This window comes from Sitophilus oryzae, unplaced genomic scaffold, assembly GCF_002938485.1.
Source record: "Sitophilus oryzae breed Bouriz unplaced genomic scaffold, Soryzae_2.0 scaffold_1898_pilon_pilon, whole genome shotgun sequence".
NCBI classification, from domain to species: domain Eukaryota; kingdom Metazoa; phylum Arthropoda; class Insecta; order Coleoptera; family Curculionidae; genus Sitophilus; species Sitophilus oryzae.
The window spans coordinates 500162-524542 of NW_022146610.1; the positions used below are offsets into that span (position 1 = coordinate 500162).

At 30.4% G+C, this 24381-nt stretch overlaps 1 protein-coding gene across 1 annotated transcript; it reads left to right on the forward strand.

The window, feature by feature from the left end:
• The first annotated feature begins 1640 nt into the window (after nucleotides 1-1640).
• Nucleotides 1641-21741, forward strand: LOC115883387 (farnesol dehydrogenase-like). The gene is made up of 6 exons (XM_030901755.1): nucleotides 1641-1805; nucleotides 7896-8020; nucleotides 8497-8734; nucleotides 11402-11625; nucleotides 17738-17872; nucleotides 21056-21741. Exons 2-6 carry the CDS (start codon nucleotides 7913-7915, stop codon nucleotides 21089-21091), a joined length of 741 nt encoding a protein of 246 aa, XP_030757615.1. The 5' UTR covers nucleotides 1641-1805; nucleotides 7896-7912; the 3' UTR covers nucleotides 21092-21741.
• Nucleotides 21742-24381: the final 2640 nt, after the last annotated feature.

The window sequence follows — 24381 nt, forward strand, 5'->3', positions numbered from 1 at the left end:
TGGAATCAATCTGGTTTGGATTTTTATTACTGTTATTTTATCACAATTTTCTGATCACACCATGCACTGAACACTAAGAAATAAACAAACGTGTTGCAGAAGCACAACAAACTAGAGATAATTAATTATTTCTGGTATGCAATCGGAACGAGAAACCACTACCGGCTTTTCAGGTTAAAGGTAAACAATTTAATAATGCGCTGCCTTCGCCGCCATATTTGCCTTGCCCATATCATGTTGATTGGCCTTGAGTTGAGGTGGTGCTGGTCAAATCAAATCGCAATGTTGCCAGTTGTTGGCTGGCGCAAGAGCACGGTTCTACAATGTGATTGGGCGTATTTTTCATACGTCATCAATTGGCGCTTTATATTTATTTCAAATTAAAGCCATTTTGAGGACCTATAAAACAATTATTCAATGTCATGGAACTATTTTTTTGGATAAATATACTGAAAATAGTCTTCTATTTCAGATTTTGTCCTTGAATTGGGTATTCTATTTTTTGTGAAAGAGCCTATTGTGTTTCTAGGATCAAACTATACTACCCCCAAAATATTTGCACTTATTTAAGACTCGCCCTGTATAAAAGCGATCGATAAAAAACTTCAAAAGAGAGCAGTTCGATATTTATTGGGACTGAACAGTAGAACTCACTGCCAGAATTTTTTTGAAAATTTTTAGTTACTGTCTCTTCCTTCTTATTCATTTTTGAATCCGTTTGCTTAATCCGCAAGCACATATCTGCTATTCCCGAAAGGCCATCCCACAACAATCCACTTAGGAATGCGGAGCACGATCTTTATCTGCCAACCCCGAGCTCAGAACTAGTTAAGGGCTCAATACTGTACAATGCCAAAAAAATGTACAATCATCTGCCTTTGAATATCAAGTCGATTTCATTCTTTCCCGCATTTCGTAAAGCTCTGAAATCATACTTACTGGAGAGCGCTCTATATGCGGTAAACGATTTTTTTATTGATGTTTAATCATGAACAATTTTCATTTCATTCAACGATCATCTCACACACTGGTGTTTAATATTTTATGGCCCTTAATTGATTATATCCATTTACAATTTTCCTATTTTAAACTTTTATTGGTACGCTTTTTTTGCGTTCTGCAATGCCCATGTATTAATGTAGTAATTTTAATGACCTAAAACATTTTTAATTTTATGATTTGTATTTTATGATATTTTTCATTATTTGTATATTTTTGTGCTTTTATTTGTTTTGTAAATGCTTTGTCGATGAAGCAATTTTGGCTTTTTGTATAATAAAGCGTTTTTTTTTTTCACAGCACTTGCTGGGTACGGCCAGCAAACTTTTGCTGCTTCGGGTTGCGTATGCCGATAGCCTTAAGATTGCGAGGTAAGTACTTATCCACTAACCCATTACACGATATTATTATAGGATATATTTCCACCTTTTCCAACTGATACTATTATTATTATTATTATAAAAATAGTAACAACATTGTATGATAACATTTATTACTTTTAAACCGTTCATATCTTATCTGCACAAAATATGTCTAAAATCATATATTGGATAACACTGACGGAAATGACTATATAGATATATTAAATGGCATGTTAATTAAGGAGAATGCATGTTGTTTAATTTGTATTTCAGCGGTTTAGATTACTCGCAGTCGTCACGATGACTATAAATTTGAATGAAAATATTTAGTATAAAAATGATCTGACCTTGCGGCAGTTGATTTAGAAATTCGGTTTCGTGAGTGCGATAAACAATATCTGGTTTGTTTGGAATATATTAGAGTCCCTGTTTGATTTTTAAATTGTAAGTAAAATATATGATTTGTTATTAAATTAACGTACCTTAAGCTTCATTCAGAAACTCGCAATTAGTGGAATAAATTAATGGTTTCAATTAGCGTAGAAGTTTGTTTCTTTAATTACAATTTCAATTAAAAGCATTCAGAACGTCCAAATTCGCGGTAGACATTTTCAATTAGTAGAAACAGTTGACAAACTTTTAACTTTTCCACTAAATATACTTCAAAATTTGCGAGAAATGTCATTTTGGCCGTCAAGAGACACTGTGGTTAGAAATCAAAAGTTGATTGTTTTATAAGCTAAATATTACTCTTTCTCTATGGATACAACTGACTAACTTTAGCAAGCTGTTGCTAGAATATTCTATTAATTTTAATTGTGTTTTTTAAACACTGTAAATGATCGTAAACTATTGAGATGAACCGCCTATTTTATAATAGACATATTTATTTAAATTCAAACATTCATTTTTAAGACACTCTGTATACATAAACGAAATTATTGATTTTTAAAATATTATTCACAAACTAGGGAGAGATGATAGTTGTTAGATAATAGCTTTTAGACTACCATTCGAGACGCATTGATATTATTTAGGTTCTTGAGTTTTGTGACAAAGAATGTTATTAAAGGTAAAGTAAATGTTTTCTCATTATTTATCTAATGTTAAGTAAATCATATTATTTTGTTTTCTTGTTGTAATTCTGTTCCAAAGCTTTTTCTTATTCATTTGATCTGACAAAGATAATATATAACATGTGTATGCATTTAATGGAATCTATTTATGCTGTAAATAATTTCAGTTTAAAAGTAATCTAAATAAAATCGGTTACTGTTCCTTCGTGCCGATGTTTGTGGTTTGTGAGAATAAGGGCCTTGTTGAGTGTACTAACAATTTTCGAGCGTGCATGGGCGAATATCTTAGCTCGCAAAAAGGGCAAACAAAAACAATAAATAGAATAACTTATAGAATCTATACTAATATATAAAATCCTTAAGTGACTGACATACTAATTAATCACGATCCTGCTCAAACCACTCAACGTAAGAAGCTCAATTTTGGCATACAGGTTGATTCTAGGATGTAGAGGTTCGATAAGAAGGGATTTTTCGAAATTCCAGTTCCAAGAGGGTGAAACCACCCCTCAAATATTACAATATTTTTTATTTAAATAAAAAATCGGTAAAAAAACTTTTAAGTTAAACTGTTTTATCTTATGTGCACTGAAAACTAGAAAATAATAATAACAATTAGGTATTTTGAACTTCTAGTTCAGAAATATTTTAGTACTAGGCAGAATAGCTTTTAGGCATATTAGACTAAAATAAAAACGTGGGACCCATTAACTATTGCTGTAATACTTTCTTCTATACTAAGTGTGGATTGCATCGACTTACTATAATCGTAACTGGAGATTTTGACAATCAATAACCAGCCGTGGCGGCTTCACCAGCGAACGCCGAGCTCATGATCTACCAAAGTATAAAGATATGCTTTGCCATAGGTAGGATTTCAGAGGGGCCCCACGTTTTTATTTTAGTCTAATATGCCTTAAAGCTATTCTGCCTAGTACTAAAATATTTCTGAACTAGAAGTTCAAAATACCTAAATGTTATTATTATTTTCTAGTTTTCATGCACATAAGATAAAACCGTTTAACTTAAAAAGTTTTTTACCGATTTTTATTTTTGTTTGTTTTTTATTATTGTTTCCATGTTGTTCCCACGAGTAATGGACATTTTAACGGTCGACCCCCCCAGAGGTTCAGCAGAGGGGCAAGGCTATAATATACAACAAGAGGCGCCCAATCTTGAGGGGAAAACGCTTGCGACATTACATTTTCAGCCACCCTAATGCCATACAGTCCTCAGCACGTTTTAACCTATCACCTTAACTTGGGTGGTAAAGCTACCGCTAACTACGTAGGTACATCTAATCACCTATTTTTTTTATCTGTCCTTCTAACGTCACACAATCTTGGACACAACTGTTCTGGACACGACTACTCATGCCCTCACCTAATACACCATTTTGTAACGACTTCCATCTTGGATTTTAAATTTTGTCATAATCACAGTATTCTACTAGTGTAGCCCTTTCATTTGATACCCATATTGAGGGGGTTGTGGAAAAATATGAAATCCGCCATTTTGTACCGGCGGCCATCTTAGATTTACAATGTTATTGATATTACTATATTGTATTGTCAACGTAACTAAAGGTGTGTACCAAATTTCAGATCAATCTGACAACAGGAAGGTACTTAAATTTCAATTTCTAATTCTGACCCAAATAAACAAACAAATAAATAAATACCGTACGAGTCGAGCTAAATAAAACCGTTTAATAACGGTCAAGTTTCCGAAAAAACTCTTAAACACGTATATTTTATTTTGTTTTTTACATATTTTAAGATTTTTTAAAAATGTATACAGGGTGTTTCGAAAAATCTGCTCATTGATTAATCACGATCCTGCTTAAAGCGCTTGACGTAAAAAGCTGATTTTTGGAAAACAGATTGACTTTAGGGTGTAAAGGTTCGATAAGAAGGGATTTTTCGAAACTCGAATTCTAAGGGGGTAAAACTATCCCTCAAATATTAAAGTATTTTTTATTTAAAAACCGGTGAGTTTTTCGGAAAAACTCTTAAAGACGTATATTTTATTTTGTTGTTTTACATATTTTAAGATTTTTTATAAATTTATACAGGGTGCTTCATAAAATATGACCATTGAGTAATCACGATTCTGCTTAAACTGCTTGACGTTTAAAGCTGATTTTTGGCAAACGGATTGACTGTGGGGTGTAGAGGTTCGATGAGTAGGAGTTTCTCGAATCTCAAATGCCAAGAGGGTGAAAACGCCCCTCAAATATTACAATATTTGTTATTTAAAAAACGGTTAGTCTTTCGGGAAAACGCTTGGACAAGCATAATTTATTTGTTTTTTTTACATATTTTGAATTTTTTTAAAAAATCATACAGGGTGTCCAAAAAGTTGGCTAATTTCTCAATTCACAACCACGATTCTGCTTAAACTGCTTGACGTAAAAAGCAAACGGATTTTTCGAAAGTCAAATTCCAACGAGATGAAACTACCCCTCAAATATTACCAAGTTATATAATAATATCGCCATATTGTTTTTCCTCATGCTGACATAAATGTTAGAAAATTTATCCAGTTTGTATGTTAATGGAAATTCTGACTTTGCTTTATCATCACCATTAGAAATGATTAATTCGACGCGAACGAAGTCGCTGGTACACGCTAATAACTTATAATTTATTAAATTATCAGATATTGGCACCAAACCTTCAACTTTAGCGTCGATTCCGCAACAAGGGATTCCGTACCTACGACCCGTTAAACTAACAAAATACTCTTCAGTTTTGAACGATATAAATGTGGCATGCTTTGAATGTATTAAACTATAAACCTAGGTATGAGGACAGTTTCTATATCATTATTTCTCTTTTATTAAAGTTCAGAACAGCATAGTTAGATTCTGCAATAGTGATCATGGTTTTCTCTGCCGTGCTCTTTTACATGTGAATTCCAGGCAGAGTACGGCACTCTATTCATTTCATTTAATAAAATAAGTAGGGCTATATAAAAATTTTGCGTTTTATTTATATAACCTATTCTCCCCAAATTTCCCAAAATATTGCTTCTCTTGAGGCGCATCCGAGGTAATCACAATAAAAAAATATTTAACACAACGTAGGTTCCTTTCTTTCATTTAAATTTCTCGTTATACAGTTGGTCAAAATATTACCTCTTCAACTTTGTTGACGAATAAATTTATTCCACTAATTGCGAGGTTCGGAATGAAGCTTTTGTAACTAATGAATGAAACTTTTGTAACTAACTGATAGATAACCATAGACTTAAAATAAAATATAGACTACACTATTTACATCTTAACGCGGACAAACAACCTTTTTGTACACATGTTTACTTCTGGGTATTATACTACTAAATTATAAGTCGGATACTGTTTAATAAGGATAAGTTCTTTACAATATGACAACACCGATTAGAGGCGAGGGAGCCTATTCATTCATTTATTACTTTGTAGTACGTGTCGCACGTGTGCGGTAAAGCTTTGTTGCCGCGATCTCCCCGGCTGTATTAACGCATTTTCTTAGCTTGTAGTCCTTAAGTGTTTATTTTATTGACTTTTTCTGTTCAAAAACTATAAAATATGGTTCGCCAGTGCCAAATTTGCAAGAAATTTGATTTAAATAATCCATTTAAGTCTTGAAACGACTTTTGACCGGTAGGCAACTCTCAATTTACCCATTGGCAGTCAGTGGCGTTGTTGTAGAAAGGCGCTTATTTAGATATTTTAGTAAAATGTAAAATCTGAATTTTTTCTTTTACATTACAATTATTTACTTACTTACGTAACAAAATCATAATTATAACCCTGTTAATAATTAATAATGTTTTTATTAAAAATATATTCCGGTTTATTCTAAAATTATCTTCAGAATCTAAAATAACATACACGAATTTTAAAATGATATTACATTATGAAACAATATTTTTAATATACCGGGTCGTCTCAAAAAGTGGCTCAACCCTATAACTTTTTTATTTTTCAGATAAAAAAACAGATTTGTATGTTAGTAGGTATATGACATAAATTAGGATTTATTGACGTATTCAATTGTTTTTGGTCTCTTCCTGTTTCACCGAAATGATTACATCTTTTGATTTTTAAAGGCACCCTCGGTATATTGCTACTTTATTCGATAAAAAAATGACACTCTGAATAGAATGACATATCATATGTCAACTTTTGACATTGTCGCTTAAAAACATATCCTATTTTAAATTTCAATCCAGTTTTTTTCAATCCACTAAGTTTTAATCAAGGAGCCTTGTCTAAGCCGGTTAAAAGATGTACAAATCGTATTTTTAATCATACATATGTCAATTTTTTCAAATGGAACAAGGGTGACTCATTAGCATATTTGGAAAAAGCATTTTTTATGAATATAATTGATACCCACACACTTGGTATTTCGAGTCAAATTGTCGTTATGAACCGCGTGTTACAATTACAATTAAACCATATGCGAAAATGTCAAAGTTGACATATGATATGTCATTCTATTCAGAGTGTCATTTTCTATCGAATAAAGTAGAAATATACCGAGGGTGCCGTTTAAAAATTAAAAGTTATAGTCATTTCCGGTGAAACAGGAAGTGACCAAAAAACAATTGAATGCGTCAATCAATCTAATTTATTTCATATACTAACATACTAAATCTTGTTTTTTATTTGAAAATATAAAAATTATGGGGGGATGAGCCACTTTTGAGACGCACCCGGTATAATAAAGACAGTACCGAGTTAAATAAATGTAGTTTTATTTTATCCACTTCCTATCACCTTCCTTGCTTTAATGGAACAGATTTATGTTTTCTCTAATTTACATAATAAGACATCACTTAACCAGAAAAAAAATTACAACGATCATATTTTTTTTCTCTCCCTGTCGCCGATCTCTATTATATCTGTGGAATAGATCCTGTTTTGATTAATATTAGGGGTTGTAAATGTTTGACTAAAATTAATAATTTATTATTAATTTCAAAATTACCTAATTTCGATTATAAAATTTCTTCTATAACGTATATTTTATTATTTTTATCCTTTTTGGACTCTAAATTGTTTTTCTAAACTTTTATTTAAAAAACCTATCCTAAATCTTAATAAAATATAAAAAGTTTAAATACGATATATTTTTAATTTAATTATAGCTTCATTAAAATAAAAATTACCCGGCTATGATACGGAGAGTTCAGGTGTACTTGAGGAAACGAAGACAGTGTTGTGTTTTCTCGGCAGAGTCGTCAGGGAACGACCGTTACGACAGAGACAACCTATCTATCGCTCGTGTCGCACTCGTTATAACCTAAAACAATAACACAACAATAACAAGACAGTGTCTGACCGCATGTTCCAGCTATTTATGAATGAGATGCTCAGTCTATATTTTATTTTAAGTCTATGTAGATAACAATAGTCAATATTTTGTAATCTCCTACTAATCTTTTTCTTTATCCTATTGGGTTGTTATAGAAATCATTGGTCTCGCCATGGTTCTTTCTTTAGAAAGATTTCAAGGTAAAGTAGCTGTAGTTACTGGAGCATCTGCAGGAATAGGCAAGGCCATAGTCGAAGATTTGGTCAAGAATGGGATTATTGTAAGTACAATAAAATTGATATATTTTACACAATATAAACCACTAATAATGTTTACCAAAGAACTTTCTAGTTGAAAATAATCTCGAAAACAACGAGAATATACGTCAGAACATTGGCAATTTTTTAAATAAAGTTTTTATTCCTAAACCTGGTCCTAAAGTGGACTCTGATGACTCGTGTATTTGTACAAACATTTGTTATTGGCACATACTTGCCATGCCGTGTGGGCGGTTTACTTGTGCAATTATTTGTCACCCATCGCGCCGCGTGAATGCCGAGCTTGTGGCATATTTTTTTATGCAAAGATAGTATACTTGCCAAGTACCTAAATATTGGCGTACTTACCAAGTACACGAGTCGTCAGAAGTTTAAATGGTATCGAATATTTGAACTTACTGCTCAAAACTAATGCAAAAAGTTAAAATTTTATATTATTATGTTACTAGTTAACTAAAAATATATCTTTTGTTTGAAGGTAGCTGGTTTGGATATCAGAGCAGAACGTTTGCCAGAACTTGCTCAAGCACTGAGTAAGGAAAAAGGCCAATTACACGGATTCAAATGCGATATGAGAAAAGAAGTTGAAATCAAATCAACAATTCAAGAAGTAATTAAGAAATTGGGAAATATTCATATTCTTGTCAACAACGCTGGTGTACTTCAGTCTACAGATCTAATTAATGGAGATACAGAAAAATGGAAAATTACCATTGGTAAGAATAATGAATTACTGAATTGTAAATTCTAAGGAAAATGGGAAGACACACCAAAAAGTCTTTTAGTGTCTTTCTGTTAATTAATATGTCTTTTACAAGCAGGGTTGCCACCCGTTCCGTTTTTGTGGGGACAGTCCCATTTTTATTCAAAACTACCGCGTCCCTACGCAAAGCCTTAATGTCCCGATTCTTATTTGTTTAATAGCCACATTTTTATTAAACAATAAAATTGTACAATAATTTATTATTAATTTTATCCTATATAATATACAAGGTGTCCCAGAAATAAGTGCAAGTATTTTAAGGGATGTATCTCGATAAAAAACATATTTTCTCTCTATCGTTTTTCAAATAAGTCCAAAATAACGGAGTTATTTTACTTTGAAAATTTCCAAAAAAAAATGATTTTTTGCTAAAATTTTGAGAACCACTGGATGTTTTCTGAATTTTCTTTCTTGTAAATTTAATCTAATACTTACATATGTTGCCATATTATCAAGAAATTATGTTTTCTAACTAAAAACTAAAAAAAATCCAACATTTTTTTCAAAAAATTTCGAATTTTCAATTTTTTTTTCGCGAAAAAAACCTCATATACTCCAGGGCCGTTATTTTCGATCCTATGGTGCTCGTGGAACAAAATCACATGAAGCTGATCTTTGGTTAATATCTAGCTTTGGTCGCACCGATTAACATACAAAAAGTTCCCGCCCCTGCGAGGGTGTAAACCACCCCAAAACCACCCCCAAAGGTACAACCAATTTTTTTAGTTTTCGCCCATTATCTCGATTATGGTTGATTTTTTCAAAAAAACGACTAGATATTAAAATTGAAGTCAATAAGATTATTAAGTTTTTGGTATTTATTTTAAAAATGGTTGATTTAAGAAAAAAATACTACATAACAAAATGGAATCCAGTAAAAATACGTACAAAATGATGTATATAAGTACATATTTAAGTTAACACAGTGGCGTACATTAAAGGTCTTTATGTTGGTGTTAATATTTTCCATCGTGTAGCGTAATATTAATAAATACCTTATTTAAACAAAGTCTACTTCGTGGTCATCCTTGTTTTTATCAGTCTGCTTAGAGACGAGAGCATAGCTAGAGCTAATCTAATCCAGCAAAATCCGACAACATCCTTATGTTAAGACCTGGCCAAGCTACAAAACTTAATAAAAGCACGCACATAGGGTCCCTGCAGAACCAGATAGGTGTCCTTACAACCTCGATCCTATTTTGCCATGCCATTTCTGGATGTGACACAACTTCGGCAATTTATAAAAAGAAAAAGTTGTCAACCTATAAGCTTTTAGAAAAAATCCGGAATTACAAAGGAAAGTAGCAGTTTTTTAACGCCAAATGCCAACAAAAGTGAATTAATGTCTGTAGAAGAAGAATTCCTTTTATTTTTATATAGAGCCGATAAATCAATAAAAACATTAGATCAACTACGGTTCGTAAAATTCAACAACAATACTGCGCGACAAAGCCTCAACTCGACCTTCTCCTTGACATCTCTGCCGCCAACATCCGACGCTGCATCCAACCACAGTTTGCGGGTGTATCGCCAAATTTGAATTGGGGATTGAATTGGATGCTATATACCTCTTGGGAATGGAAAAAACAGGGCTTTTGGTACCAATAACTGTTGCCCATTGCCCCAGATTTTATTTTAAAATTGTTGTTCTGCAACTGTAGGACAGATTGTGGAAAACTGCGCAGTTGCAGAAAAGCTGGATTAGATTGCTCCAATCTCTGTTGGCAATGCCAAGGACAGTCCTGTAGCAATGTTCTCGTCCCTAAACAGACTAATGAAAACGAGGATGACCACGAAGAAGACTTTGTTTAAATAAGGTACCTATTAATTTTACGCTACACGATGGAAAATATTAACACCAACATAAAGACCTTTAGTGTACGCCACTGTGTTAACTTAAATATGTACTTATATACATCATTTTGTAGGTATTTTTACTGGATTCCATTTTGTTATGTAGTATTTTTTTCTTAAATCAACCATTTTTGTAATAAATAACGAAAACTTTAAAAAATGTTCAAAAAAAATGGCCTTTGTCGATTTTAACCGTTTGCTGTACGCCACTGTGTAAATTAAAATATAGACTTATATACATCAATTTGTAGATAATTTCATTGGCTTTAGTTTTAGGATCTAGTCTTTTTTTGAAAAAATCGACCATATTTGAGATAATGGGCGAAAACTAAAAAAATGTACCGTTGGGGGTGGTTTTGGGATGGTTTGCACCCTCGCAGGGGTGGGGACTTTTTGTATGTTAATCGGGGCGACCAAAACTAGATATTAACCAAAATTCAGCTTTATGTGATTTTGTTCCACGAGCGACCTTAAATACATTGCGGTAATAGGCGTGTTTCTGGGGTTGAAACTACCAGTTAAAATACTTGCACTTATTTCTGGGACACCCTGTATATTGATTTATATTTATTTTTCTCGAATTTAAAAACTGTTCTTTTTAAATAAGTTTATATAAGTTAAAAAAAATATAAGTATTATAATTATAATTTACAAAAATTTTTTTAATTAACTTATTAATTTAATTAAAAAAAAAGTTTATTAACTATATTTTATTAACAATACTAATCATCATAATGAACTAATCTATTTATTCTTAACTCGATAGAAACAAATATGTTGGGAAACTTGATCGCCACAAGGGAGGTAGTGCAAAACATGAAGGCAAACAACACAGAAGGACACATTGTACATATAAACAGCATCCTGGGACATACTGTATCCGACTTTCCTAATTTAAACGTGTATCCTGCTACTAAACATGCGATTACAGCGCTGGCTGAGACTCTAAGATTGGACTTCAGGAGAGAAAACTTGAAAATTAAAATCACGGTAAGTACAATGGTACTTGTTTAATAGTATATTATTGAACGAGCAATTTGTTCTAGCCATTATTCACGCAGGCTGAAGTCACCCGAGTGAATAATGGCTATAAATTGCGAGTTGAATACTATACTTTGTCCACGGCCATTATAATAATAATTATGAGGAGTGTTTGAATTTGTATTTTTAATGTTAATCTTACTATTAATTGTTGTATTCATGTTTTAGGGAAAAATGTCACTACCTACTTAAAATTTCATTTTTAACGTCAAAATTAACTAAAAGATAATAAAAAACGTCAATATCATCAGTTGCTATGCATCGAGAGTGCAGTCATCTCGAACTATTCTATTTTCAAATATTTGCACTTTTACCCCCGGTGTTTTCAGGTACGGATAGCGTGTTATAATCTGCCCCCAAACGCGTATCTTCACCTATAGATAACAGTATCTATTAGATAAATTAAACTTATCTCCCAGATATCCTATCTGGCGCCCGAACTGCCAAATAGTGCTTTATTTGTCGGATAAAAATTTGACGCATGAGCAAAGGCATGAGGAGATATTGATTTTATTTGATATTTGACAAAATTGCTTAACATAACCTTAGACATTGTTATTATTGAAGATTTCGTTTATTCCAATAAATTCGATTTTAGATTATTTGGAAAAGACTTACCTATTCTGAGTATGTAGGCTATAATTATTTTAGAACATTTGGGGTATAGACACCAATAAACACATTGAAATGGTGCAAAAAACTATTGTTGCTAGTGCCGGACTTTATAAGGACTGTTACAAAATAAAGAGAGTCTCTGTTCTGTTAGAGCATCAGAACGAAGAGAATGCATTAAGTTAGGATAATAGTGATAAAACAGTAATTTATAAATTATTTTATTTAAATCCTTTCAATTATAAACCATTACTACATATTATATAAAATGCTAATGTTTATCTGTGTCGTCTCTACTGAAGTAACGACTTGCTCTAGAAAGTTGCTTTTTTACTAAAAAGATAGCTAAATGGCCCTTCTAAAAACTGTCGTTGCCGGATTTTTTGTTTTTCATTTAATTTAAAAAAATAAAAAAAGTATTTTTTTTCCTGATCTCGTGGCGGATGCGCGTTGCTTCAACTAGTTTTTAATGAAGCTCTAAAGTAGGTAAAAAATAAATAAAACTTTTTAAATCAAACTATTTATTTCTTTTTTAATTCGCATATCTTAATTCATTAATAGTATAACAAGAACCTTATAAAACCTGTTATTCAACTTACAATTTCTTTTGTGTTACAATTTTAGTTTAATTTCTTACACTATGTACCTTATACCGTATGATCGATGATATTTCCCATATAAATTTACATATGAAATGACAGCAATCTTTATTTCATAGCCATTGCTGACGCCGTTTTTTTTTCGATCATACGGTACATCTCTTCTCCATGCTATTTTTTAAGTAACTCTCTAGCTAAACCTTGCTAAAACATCTGTATTGTGGTCCTTTGAATTCCAGTTAGTCCAATTTTGTTTAGACAAGATTTTTCCTTTATTTTTTCTTTTTATTTTCGAAGTTCCATCACTTTGAGTTCTTAAAAATAAAAGTAATATGACAAAATTGTTTTTATTTAATTTTTTTATTAAGTAATTTGTACATATAATGTGTAAATGTAACAATTATTATAGGTACTATTCATTTATTATTATTAAGACAAAAGTATAAGTGCATTTATCTATTTTATAAAATAAAAACTCACCTTAATTACTATCATTGATGCTATCCTACCTATTTCTTTACTATGAAAGCCCTAGAACAACATATTTGTTATTACAAACAGTTTTATGCTATTTTAATTTTCAATATTAATAACTTACCAGATGGTGGTTTTAGGATTGGTTTATAAATCTCTGCTTACTTCACCAGCTTCTTCCATATTTTCTATTATCAATTGTACTAAAATGTTAATATAATAAATATAACAGTAATATCATGTAATTAAACTATAAATTACTTACAGATTATTTTTTCTTGTTTTAATTTCTTATAAATCGCATTCCATCCAATAGATCTATATTGCACCACCACCACTGCTGAAATTGAATTATCTTTCCCTTTTTCCATAAAAAGCAAATTTAAATAGCCTATACCATAATAGGATTCTAGTTGGAGTTGAACACAAAATATATTTTAGTTGAATTTTATTGTTTTTTATTTTCATTTTGACGATCTTTTGACAACTGAACAATAACATCACTTTTTAATCTAACGATTTGAAATTTCCAGTTTTTGTCTCTGTCTGTTGTATCGACTTTTCATATATAACCATCTCAATTTCAGATATCTTATATTGGCAACACTTTCTCTACGGAGTGTCTACCGGTCCGTAGGCGGCCGTCCTCGATATTGGATTATTTTGTATGAAAATACCCAAATGTTATATCCTATAGATATCAGGCTCTAGATTGTTTATCTTTTAGATGGTTATTTGTTAGATAAAAGTTATTTATTTATAACTGAAGAGACCGCGCCTTAGTAAAATAAATTTGTTGAAAAATGATAGATCGTACCACCAGCAGCTGACTTTTTGTTGTTTTGTGTAACTAAAGTTGGTAATTTGTGTTTTATTTATCGTTTTATATGTATTTGAATTTTATTGATGCTGCTTCAAGTTTTTTGCAATAAAACATACTTCTACCAACTTTAGTTGAGTATAGTTGTTGGTGAACGATAAATTGCAGTACCAGCATCTGACTTGTTGTTGTTTTGTGTAACTAAAATTGGTAATTTGAGTTTTATTTAAAGTTATATATTTATTTGAATTTCATTAATATTGTTTCAAGTTCTTTGCATGAAAATATGGTACCAACATTCTTTAGTCAATCAGGAGGAAACTCACCCTGTATAGTATTTAGAACCTAACTATTATTATTATTTGACTCGATTAGTTTAATTTAAAATAAATTTGATCAGATTTTTTTTCCGTATATTCTACTACCAAAAAACCAAAATTATATGATAACGCACTTTTCAACGAAGTTGAAGGAAGATATAGTGTATCTATCACAATACATAATAGAATGACTACAATTAGAAGAAAAACAAAAAGAAAAAATACCCAAATACTTTCACTTCACTTACCACTCATCTACAAAATAAACTAATATAATCTCTTATAAAAACACTACACAACTACTTGTATTCTACACTGAAAAAATTATCAAACTTACTAATTAATCAAACAAAAAGAAAAAATAACTAAATTATCCCTTCATCTACTACTTAACTACAAAATAATAAACTATAAAAACACTACTAAACTATTTCTGGTATTCTACACTAAACATTATAATTAAACTTAATAAAATTAATCTAATTTTACACTACAACCACTACAACTACAAAAGAAATAAGAACATTTTTTAAAACTAAAAGAAACAGAACTTCGATACGTGCAACCAGTATAATAGATCAAGCGGACAAAGAATATAAAATACTTTAAAAATTCAGAAAGAAAAAATATCTCGAAAATTATCGAAACAAACATTTTTTTTCTTATCAGTGAAAAGCATCGGCCTCGTCGGCCTTGCGAAATTTGTCGGGTATTTACAATGGTCGAATTGTATAATTACAAGCTTTTATAGCATATCTAATAGATAAAAAGTATCTGGTCGATTAGTAACCAATTGGCACAGTCCGAAAATTATCGATTTTTATTTTTTCTGTTTTTATTGGTCGCTTCAAAGACCGTGAAATACGCCCCGCCATCTGGTGCTTTACATCCATAAACGTCTTATGTTGAGCTACTTTAAAAATTCATATACAAGGGTGGTAGCAATCCAAGACTTGTTAATTTGGTCGCCTCTGCTATCTCTGGTAGTGTACAGGGCTCATTATCACTCTCATAATTCATTTTTTGATTTTAAACGAGTTCTTGATATGCCACTTAATAATCACTACCTACTTAACATTTGACAATTTTAAACGTCAAAATTAATAAAAAGAAAAGATAAGAAAAACGTCAAATCATCCACGCCGCGCATCTGGATGTTGTCAGTGTCACGTTGGCATAGCAACAAATGTAAAGTAAATGCAAAGTATGATTTATCATAATTCACTGTTATCAGCTGTTATATTTCACTCTATTACAAATATGGGCACCATATGCCTTCAGCTAGGAAGTAGAATATTGATTTATTGTTAAGTGGTCGTGGACAAAAGGAATAGTATTCCAACTTTTAAAAAAAGTGTATACACTGCTGGCAAAGGAATATTAGCAATAGGAGGTTTTCAATGCGATAAAAAAAGATGGTAAGGCTGCAAAATACACTGCAGTGCAACAGAGACGGATAAAGTGTCTTTTCCCTACCATTGTATAGGGGAAGTGATCATAGAAGTGATACGACGATAGAGCCCCTGCGAGGGGGCGCCAGGCGGGTCTTTAAGACGCTTGTGGTAGGGCTACCGCCTACTAATAGAACAGAACCGAAAAAATAGAAACAGGACGGACAGTGTTGCCATTCAATTAAATCGAAATTATGTTGGCTTGTCAAAATCCTAAATCTTCTAATCCCATTATCTTGCCTACTTAATGAAATATTAAATAAAGTACGAAACAATTTTAAGAATGTGTTTTCTCTAGGCACATAACTTCTTTCTAAAACGAAAAGTAACATGCAAAACTTTGAAATCATTTCTAAAATAGCAAGTGCAATTCTATGAAATGGCAATACTTTACGATCTTCCTAGCAGTCGCCCCGACACAGTCGGTCGGCGGCGGCGCTTGACAAAGTGCGGCTGGGACAAAGGAATTAGGCCGAAAAAAACTTTATAAGGAGTAGCCGAACAGGGTTGCCGGGTTGGTTAGATTATAATTCCATACGAGAACAAAATTCTCGGTAGATCTTCAACAAAAATTAAAAGTACAGAAACGAAATAAAAGATAATATTTAAGTCCAAAATTAGCATTCCTATGTGTCGTAATAATAGATCACTCAAATAAAATACAAATATAATAAATATAACAAGAATTAGAAATAGTCAGGTATATTATTTGATATTAAAAAAAAATATTGAATAAATAATATTAATATATTAATAAAAACATATAAAACTATAACAAGTAGGGATAGCAGTCACAAATTAGTGTAGCAGTCACTTTTTACCTTTGTACAAATTTTGATCAGTGATATCTAAAATTAATTTCATTTCAATGGGAAAGCTGTAGCAACTCTCAACTCTTTTTCATATTAATATATTTTTTGACGGGAAAATCACTAAAATGTTTGTCCGAATTTAGGTTGTTTCTTAACTTAAATTTTGTTTTTGTTTACATTTTTGGGGAAAATATGGGTTCAACTTTAGTAGATGAATGAAATAAAATCTTTTCAAAAGATATCAACTTCTTCGGGCATGTCGCCAATACCGCGCCTAATAAGGGTAATAAGGATTTTTTAGGGAATATCTCTGTAACTCTGCAACTAGACAGAACGATGACCTGTATGTGTGTTATTACTAAATAAAATTTAATGAAACAATAATAAAGTCAGATTATACAGATTCCAACGCGGCAGTCGCTTAATTTTTAATCAAATAAGTCAGCTTTTTAAAAGTGCCTATTGTAAAAACTAAAGACGCAGTTGAATATATCGTTGGATTTTTCTTTAAATCGGTAGATCGGTAGCTTACAGACGAAACCGGTAGACATGGCAACTCTGTGATGAACTGACGGGAGTCGGAATAGCGAGGTGCGGAGGCGCGGGAAGGGAAATAAAATAAGATAAAGGGCAGGGATGATGAGTGGATGGGAGGTGGCGGAATTTCCAAAATTTGTTATCTTATTGGAGTTTGTCTAAGTAGACAGTCGTAGTGGAAGTGGAAACGGGGAAGTTGTTGTCCATCTCTGTTTAAGCATAGACTTTTTATAGGCGTTTCATTCCAATGCATGTAATTCCTATGCCTAGAGATCCATTGCCGGGCCTGTATAAGTATGTATCACTTTTTACTCACAGATTTTGTAAGTAAAAGAGACTTCGTGTGACTTGTTCAATTCTTTTCGTCTTCACACTTCCATTGATAATCAAAATTCTAAGGTACTCCTAGAAGTTTCACAAACGTTTTATATTACAGAGTATCAGTCCCGGTTATGTGAAAACAGAATTACAAAGTGCATCAGGCGTAGGGGAATTACCAATACCACCCCTCTATGGCCCTGATGTGGCTGAAGCTGTAGTTTACGCATTGTCTACAGCACCACACATAAATGTAAGTAACTGAGTCAAATTATACTTCAAAAGCAATAATTTTTGGTTCGTAAATTAAAGCTGTATTAAAGGGAATGTTTATATAAATAAAAAAAACTCAGATGCAAAAAAAACCGCAACGCAAAATTTTTAAGTGTTAGGTTAGCTCTATATTTTACAAAACCCATTATAGTCTATAAAATGAATAACTTTGAATTTTGACCGTTATCTTTTACCAACATGGCAAATATAAAATCCCTCTGTCAAAAAAGTTACTGATATTCTTTAAATTGAGTGCCTGAACGAATCAGATAGGTAACTCTTTTTACTTTCGTGAAATAGAAAAGGAAAATAATAAAACAAGTGACAGTTCTTCCTCTTCTTGCAAAAATCAACACGAAATGTCATAATTGACAAAAGTAAAATGTCATCAGCTTTTGACATTTCTAAATATTAACCAATGCCGTCTCTAATAGAACAGCCACGGGCGAGATTTATGACGTCACGCTAGTTAGATACTACGGATTAATAAATATATTGTAGAATACATGGAAAACATAATTATTTCTCGTAGTTTTGGTTTGTATTTTAAAAATGATATAGTTTACATGAAATATACATAATATACAGTTAATAAATACAATATAATATATACCTATTTATAGTAATAAATACTTTGGCAAATAAACTATGAACCATACAAATGCAGCCAATGTTTTACAATATACAAATAATGAATAGGTGGTACATAAGATAATGGGTAAAATGTAAAATATATTTTAAATTTTGGGGTTTAAAAATCGATCTAATTTAACAAAAAACCTTCAATATCGATAGTGATGTATTATTATTTGCAATCACAAAATTTATTTATATATTATACAGGGTTGTTCACCACATACGACACGGAGTATTGTAGCGAAACGATGAGATTTTTACAAATTGTAAGTTTTGGGTTCGATGAAGGACTATTAGAGGTACAATTTAAAAATAATTTTACAAGATACAGAGTGTCCCAAATAAGTAAAAAATATCAAAGTTGTATTTTTTTAAACGGAACACCCTGTATATTATTTCATTTTTAGTTTCTACGATTAAAATAAAGGTAAATTTGATTAAGGTTTATTACACTGAAACCTTACCGTTTTTGAAATATTTTCAATTTTGTGAAATTGCAGTAAAAATTTTAAGGCTTCATCCAAGGGTATCAAAGTTTTTAATACTAAATATTTACTGAAGTTTATTTATTGATCAGTTATTTTGTTGCAATAATAAAAATAATACTACCTTATACAGAGTGCCTAAAAATTTATTTTAAATAATTATTAGCTTCAAACGGCAATTTAATTGTCTATCAAATTATATTATACCATTTTTTACCTATCTCTTTAAGTTTCCGTAGAAAATGCATTTTCTTGTAATTTAGAACTTATTTATCAATATACCCATGGAATATTGACATTTTAGATTATTTTTAAAGATGTACCAAATTTTTAAAGAGTACAGATACTAATATTGTCGATATAATTCGTTTATTTTATTAAAAAAATAAAAAACTGTTTAAATATTTGTTAAAGGGACCAATTAATATGATTCCAGTATTCAAACTACATTAACTGACTGTTTGCGTTGATTAATAATAATTGCTCAAATACTAAAAAACTGAATTTTGTATGGCTATTAGACAGTGTGATAAAAAGTAACACCTTAAAAATGATATTTCATTTTTTAATAAATGCTTATTTATAACAACAGAGACTTTAATTTTGATAACTTATTATTATATTGATTTCTGACTCAAATCCACATTTATTTATAATAATTTATTAACGAACACAATTAAGTATGCCATTAATTAGTATATGGGCGGAAATAATGGTGTTATATTTAATTAATGGTATACTTTTTATAAATATTTAAATAGTTTTCTTTTTGCATACAAATGGGTTAGTAATATTATCGTTTTGCTAAAACGATAATATTACTAATCTATTACATTTTGTACATTTGTTGCTTTAAAAACAATCTAAAATGTCAATATTCCATGGGTATATTGATAAATAGGGTCTAAATTATAAGAAAATGCATTTTCTACGAAAACTTGAAGGATAGGTAAAAATGGTATAATACAATTTGATAGACAATTAAATTGTGCATCTGATTCTCTAAAATATACAGGGCGTTCCATTTAAATTAAAGAAGTTATTGGCGTTTAAAGCTAGAAATTATTTAAAATAAATTTTTTACACTCTGTATAAGGTAGTATTATATTTATTATTGCAACACAATAACTGATCTATAAATAAACTTCAGTAAATATTTAGTATTAAAACTTTGATACTACTGGAGAAATGAAGCCTTAAAATTTTTACAATTTCCCAAAATTGAAATATTTCAAAAACAGTAAGATTTAAGTATAATAAACCTTAATCAAATTTACCTTCATTTAATCGTAGAAACTAAAAAGTGTTATAATATACAGGGTGTTTCATTTAAAAAAATACAACTTTGATATTTTTTACTTATTTGGGACACTCTGTATCTTGTCAAATTATTTTTAAATTGTACCTCTAATAGTCCTTCATCGAACCCAAAACTTGAAATTTGTAAAAATATAATCGTTTAGCTACAATACTCCGTGTCGTATGTGGTGAACAACCCTGTATAATGTTTACTGCAATTAATAAACTAATATAAACTTGTCAAAAGATAACCACATATTTTTTTAAATTATTATTCTTAACACAAAAACTATCTACATTGACTATGGAGTACGATTTCAGCCATATTGTAAAACATTTGCTGCATTTGTATGGTTTAATAGTTTATCTGCCAAAGTATTTATTACTATAAATAGGTATATATATTGTATATATTAACTGTATATTATGTATATTTCATGTAAACTATATCATTTTTAAAATACAAACCAAAAATACGAGGAATAATTATGTTTTCCATGTATTCTACAACATATTTATTAATCCGTAGTATCTAACTAGCGTGACGTCATAAATCTCGCTCTGAGGCTGTTCTATTAGAGACGGCATTGCGTTAGCATGGCCGCAAGTTGATAACCTAATAAAATTAACACTGGAAAAGCCCGCGGGAACTGTCAAATTCAAAGTTATTCGTTTTACAGACTATACTAAACAACTAGACATCCTAGACTAACATATTTTGTTTTTTTTTTATATATTTATAGGTTAGCGAACTTCGAATAGAAGCTGTAGGAAGCTAGAGAAAAATATTAGTGTGGGTTTAGATGCATCTAAACCGTCGTTACATTTTGGGGTGACAGAACAACGAACGCTGTGACGGATGCCGGGATGCGCAATATAAACCCACCTTTATCGACAAGTACAAAATATTAATTTTTTTAAATTTTATAATTATATAAACAATTTTTTTCATTAAAATTATTATCTATGTTCTATTAATTAACTATTTGTTGTGAATAAAATTATTATTTAAGTTATTTTGATTAACTATGAATTAGGTACGTGAATAAATGGTATTAAGAAATATATTCAACTTTTTTAAATTTATTGTTAATCAGACGAGCAAAATCAAACTAGCAAATTATCTGAATCATTGTTGTGATCGTTTCGTACATCAAAAGATAATGACATATCATTTTTACTTAATCAAAAAATAAGTGTCAAGTCATCGAAATAACAAACTAAAAATGATAAACACGTCCTTGACAAGACTCTCTGCTAAATTAAAATTACATAATAATAGTGGGAGCAATATTATGTGACTCATATTTCTCTAAAAATAATCCAAAATTATATCTTTTAGATAAATATATATTTTTCAATTAATTTAGATGTAACATGATGTAACCCTTTTGCAAAATATAATGTAATTAATAAAAAAATTGTCTTGTATGTTTTTTATTGTTAATATTTTTAGCATGAAATAATGTCTGGTTAGATTTAATTATTTTTTTCTAATTCTAACAAGCTCTTAATTGCAAAATAAAACACTAAATCACCACAATACACCAAAACACTTTTACTTTTACACTGGACGCGCGTTTCGCTAACCAGCATCATCAGCAAATGATCAGATTGTTGAGTCTGATCCTATCTGCTGATGATGCTAAAGCCCCATACTCACACTTCGCTCCTTCCTCGCCTTACTTCCTCGCGTTATTTCCTCGCGTTCCTTCGTCCCTTCGCTTCCTTCCTTCGTCCATTCGATGCTTGGAAATTAGTCAGTTATGCAACAACACACCACAAAATATTTTTAATATAGCAGCTACACGTTTAATACGAAATATCTAGTAACCTCTAAAATTTTTAAAAATCCGAAAGGCGCATAATTTTTATTTTATAAAACTGCAATTCTTTGTCGTGTCAAAAATAAAAATTGAATTTTAATAATATATATTTTTTTTAATAAATCCGAATATTTCAGTATCATGTACAAGGTGTATCAGTATGAATGTACAAGGCGAGTCAACAATAGAGTAAAGTTTATTATTTAATTTATATCGAAACTAGTAGTGGGAACTATCGAATGAATACTATCGAAACATTCGATAGTTGCAATTCATTCGAATAATTCGATAGTTAGTAAGAAAACATTCGTTGAAAACTATTCGAATAAAAATTATCGAATAGATCCGTCATCTGCTTTGAAATATTGTATTCTAGTAATTCGGCAGCAAAAACCATTCATTCATTTATGAAATTCATTTATTCAGGGATCGATTATAATAAAATATTAACTGAATTTTAGTTGTCGCCCGGCGACGTAGGTTTTTCCGAGAAACCCGACAGCGGTCGGTGGCAATGCTATGAAAAGAAAGCCGGCATCTTTGATTTTTGCGGATTCAGATATAGATAAGGACACATTATTTTTTTTATTGAGGTGCTAGTATTTACACAAATACGTTATGAAGGGCGCTAAATTGCCATATTTTGGTATTAGTTGATATTAGCAAAGAATATTATTGTTTGGCTTTAGTTAGTTAAGGATAGTATGTCTATATATTCTGCATTTTTTTTATTAATATTCTGTTGTTACACTGCAATAATACTTGTTATTTTGGATGTAAGAAAATTATTTTTAATGTTTCTAAGCAAAGACTGGTTTAATATATAATAATAACAGTAATAATTTGTTATACCTATTAACAACAAAATTTAAAATGATTTAATATAAATATTTTTTTAAGTAGTAGCAAAATATAAACAACAAATTAGATGTCAAAATTATTTATATTAGATCCTATTTAAAAATAATATAGTCTCTAAATTTTTGGCAACGTTGGTTTATTAAATAATAATAATTACAGAACTAATTTGTTATATTAACAACAAATTTTAAAATCATGAAATATAAACATTTATTAATTTTCTAAGCATGCAGTATAATGGAACGAAAATATAAATAAAAAATTAGAAATCAAAATTATTTATATTAGGTGCTTTATATTTCTATTTAAAAAATTATATTTTGATAAACTACACGGAAACTGAAGGACACGCTGCTTTTAAATAACATGCCAATAGCCAACATTTTACATCGAATAAATTAGTTGAATGGAACGAAAATATAATTTAAAAAATTAGACTATCAAAATAAGAATTTATATTAGGTGCATTTATATTTCTATTAAGAAAATTAGTATTTTACTTTCGCATTTACTTTAAAAATAAATTAAATATTTCTTCTGCAAAAACTACATGTAAGAGAATTAGCATAAACAAAATACAAAAACATCGTTAACTTTTTTTTAAAATTGGCACGTGTAAAAACTTTCATTTTAATTTTCTCACCCCATAGTTTGAGTTCAAACCACATTTACTTAACCACATTACTTAAATATGATTATTAAGTTCAACTAATTCATATTATTAAAACATCTAAAAATACAAATATGTATTTTAACATTAATTGTAAGTTCATCTCATCTCTCTTAAAAATTGCTATTTCTCAAAATTTCCCATTAAAAAATAGACCATATACCATATAAAATTAAATAATTGAAAGATCGGACTACGGAAAACCACACAAATTTTCGGAAAAATTTTGACCACCTGCACATGCACACAATCGTCAATAAATAAAATTAAAAAATAATTACTATTTTAGTATTTTAACTGTTTTAATAAACGCAAAAATAGCACAGTATTTATACGGCGAAGTTATAAAAATTTGGAAGAACTAATAATGCACTGACGCATACAAAATCAGCATTCGATAGTCGTGGCTCAACGATAACCATTTAGTCGCACGGCGAGTTTGTCACATATGCTTTAGTATACAAATGAATGAATGATTTTATTCGAATAAAACCATTCGATAGTTGAAATCATTCATTCATTAACCATTCGATAGTCTAATTCATTCGATAGTTCCCATCGCTAATCGAAACCATGAAATATGACATACTAATTAAACGTTAATGATGTCAATCCCCATTTCTTCAGATATTTTTGTAAAAGCATCATGCACATTATTTCTTTTTATTTTTGTCGCTACGATTACATAAATATTGACATGTATTTTTTCACA

What these genes read in the sequence shown, in the direction of transcription:
- LOC115883387 (XM_030901755.1), top strand. Translation starts at nt 7,913, where the DNA reads ATGGTTCTTTCTTTAGAAAGATTTCAAGGTAAAGTAGCTGTAGTTACT. An exon ending in AAAATGGAAAATTACCATTG is followed by an intron (nt 8,735 to 11,401) that starts GTAAGAATAATG and finishes TTAACTCGATAG; the next exon opens with AAACAAATATGTTGGGAAAC. An exon ending in ACTTGAAAATTAAAATCACG is followed by an intron (nt 11,626 to 17,737) that starts GTAAGTACAATG and finishes TTTATATTACAG; the next exon opens with AGTATCAGTCCCGGTTATGT.